Here is a 1272-nt window from a genome sequence, read left to right on the forward strand (position 1 = left end):
GGATATTATCCTATCACAGACAGCATTGTACCTCATGCCTGAATGCAACACCATTCCTCTTCAGTTTGTAATTTCTGGCATAGTAAACCATGTGGTCATCAGATTCAATATGGCCAATTTTTTATCCAGTGAAGATCACTTGAGCAAGAAATACGTTGCTACTTGATATAGAGCTACAATTTGGGAATGGCTCTTTATTTTATATAATTAAACCTTTCTTGGAGCCCTGGTTAAAGTAGTTGGCTGCTCAGCGAAGGTCATCAGTTCAAATCCACCAGCTGCTCTGTGGGATTAAAATGTTACAGTCTGGCTTGGAAACCCTGTGAAACAGTTCTAGTGTGTCTTACAGGGTCGCTATAAGTTAAGGTCCATTCTATGGTACAAAGTTGTTCGATATGAGACCTATTTCATGATTATACAGCTAATTATCCCACCCATGCCATGAAGTTGATTCTGATGTTGATCCAATGTAAGTAAATAAGAGGGCTGTACTAGCAAGTATATGTCAAGTGTGTGTTATGTTCCAGGTACTATTCTAGGTACTTGGAACATACCAGGGAACAAAAGGAATGAAAATCACTGTTTACATAGCTTATATTCTGTCAGAATTCTGTTTATCATCGCTAAGATAGAGATGGTGTTGTTAAGTGCTGTTGAGTCAGTTCTGACCCATAACGACCCTATTATGTATAGGGTTTTTGAGGACTGGCTGATGAGCTTGAAAATACAGACCTTGAGGTTCAAACTGACCTTGCAGTCCAGCACATTAACCCACAGCGCAACACCTATGAAATAAAATTGTTGTGAAAAGTAGAAAGGCGGGAGAGGGGCTCGAAGTGATTTTTGTTATTGCTGTTGTGTGTTAGGTAGTCTCAGATCATAGGGACTCAGTTAGTGCCGAGTATTACTTTACAGGTATGTGCTTGGGAGATGAAGAGCTGAACAAAAACTACAGTATCCTAATCACTTACTGGCATGAAATTTATTATTGTATTTAGAGCAAAAAAATAAAAGCAACATTATTTCATCTTTGATAAGTTTGTTTTTCTTTCTTGTGTACAGTGGACCCAAACTTCTATAGCAAAAACTTGCTACTATTAGGGAAGACCTATTTGAAGTTACAGAACAAGAAACTTGCTGCTTTCTGGCTGATGAAAGCCAAGGATTATCCAGCACACACGGAGGAAGATAAACAGGTAAATTATCTCCAGTTCAGTAAGGCAGATAGATTTCCACTGAGGCACTGTTAAATAAATTTGAAAAAAAAAAAAA

General features: G+C 38.1%; 1 protein-coding gene across 1 annotated transcript in view; it reads left to right on the forward strand.

The window, feature by feature from the left end:
• RMDN1 (regulator of microtubule dynamics 1) overlaps window positions 1–1272 on the forward strand; it is a 39377-nt gene that overhangs the window by 31627 nt on the left and 6478 nt on the right. Inside the window, exon 10 of the mRNA XM_006859262.1 lies at window positions 1063–1196. Within this exon, the coding sequence (XP_006859324.1) occupies window positions 1063–1196 (134 nt within the window). The remainder of the gene's footprint in view (window positions 1–1062; window positions 1197–1272) is intronic.

The sequence above is a fragment of the Chrysochloris asiatica genome, unplaced genomic scaffold, assembly GCF_000296735.1.
Source record: "Chrysochloris asiatica unplaced genomic scaffold, ChrAsi1.0 scaffold00031, whole genome shotgun sequence".
NCBI classification, from domain to species: Eukaryota; Metazoa; Chordata; class Mammalia; order Afrosoricida; family Chrysochloridae; genus Chrysochloris; species Chrysochloris asiatica.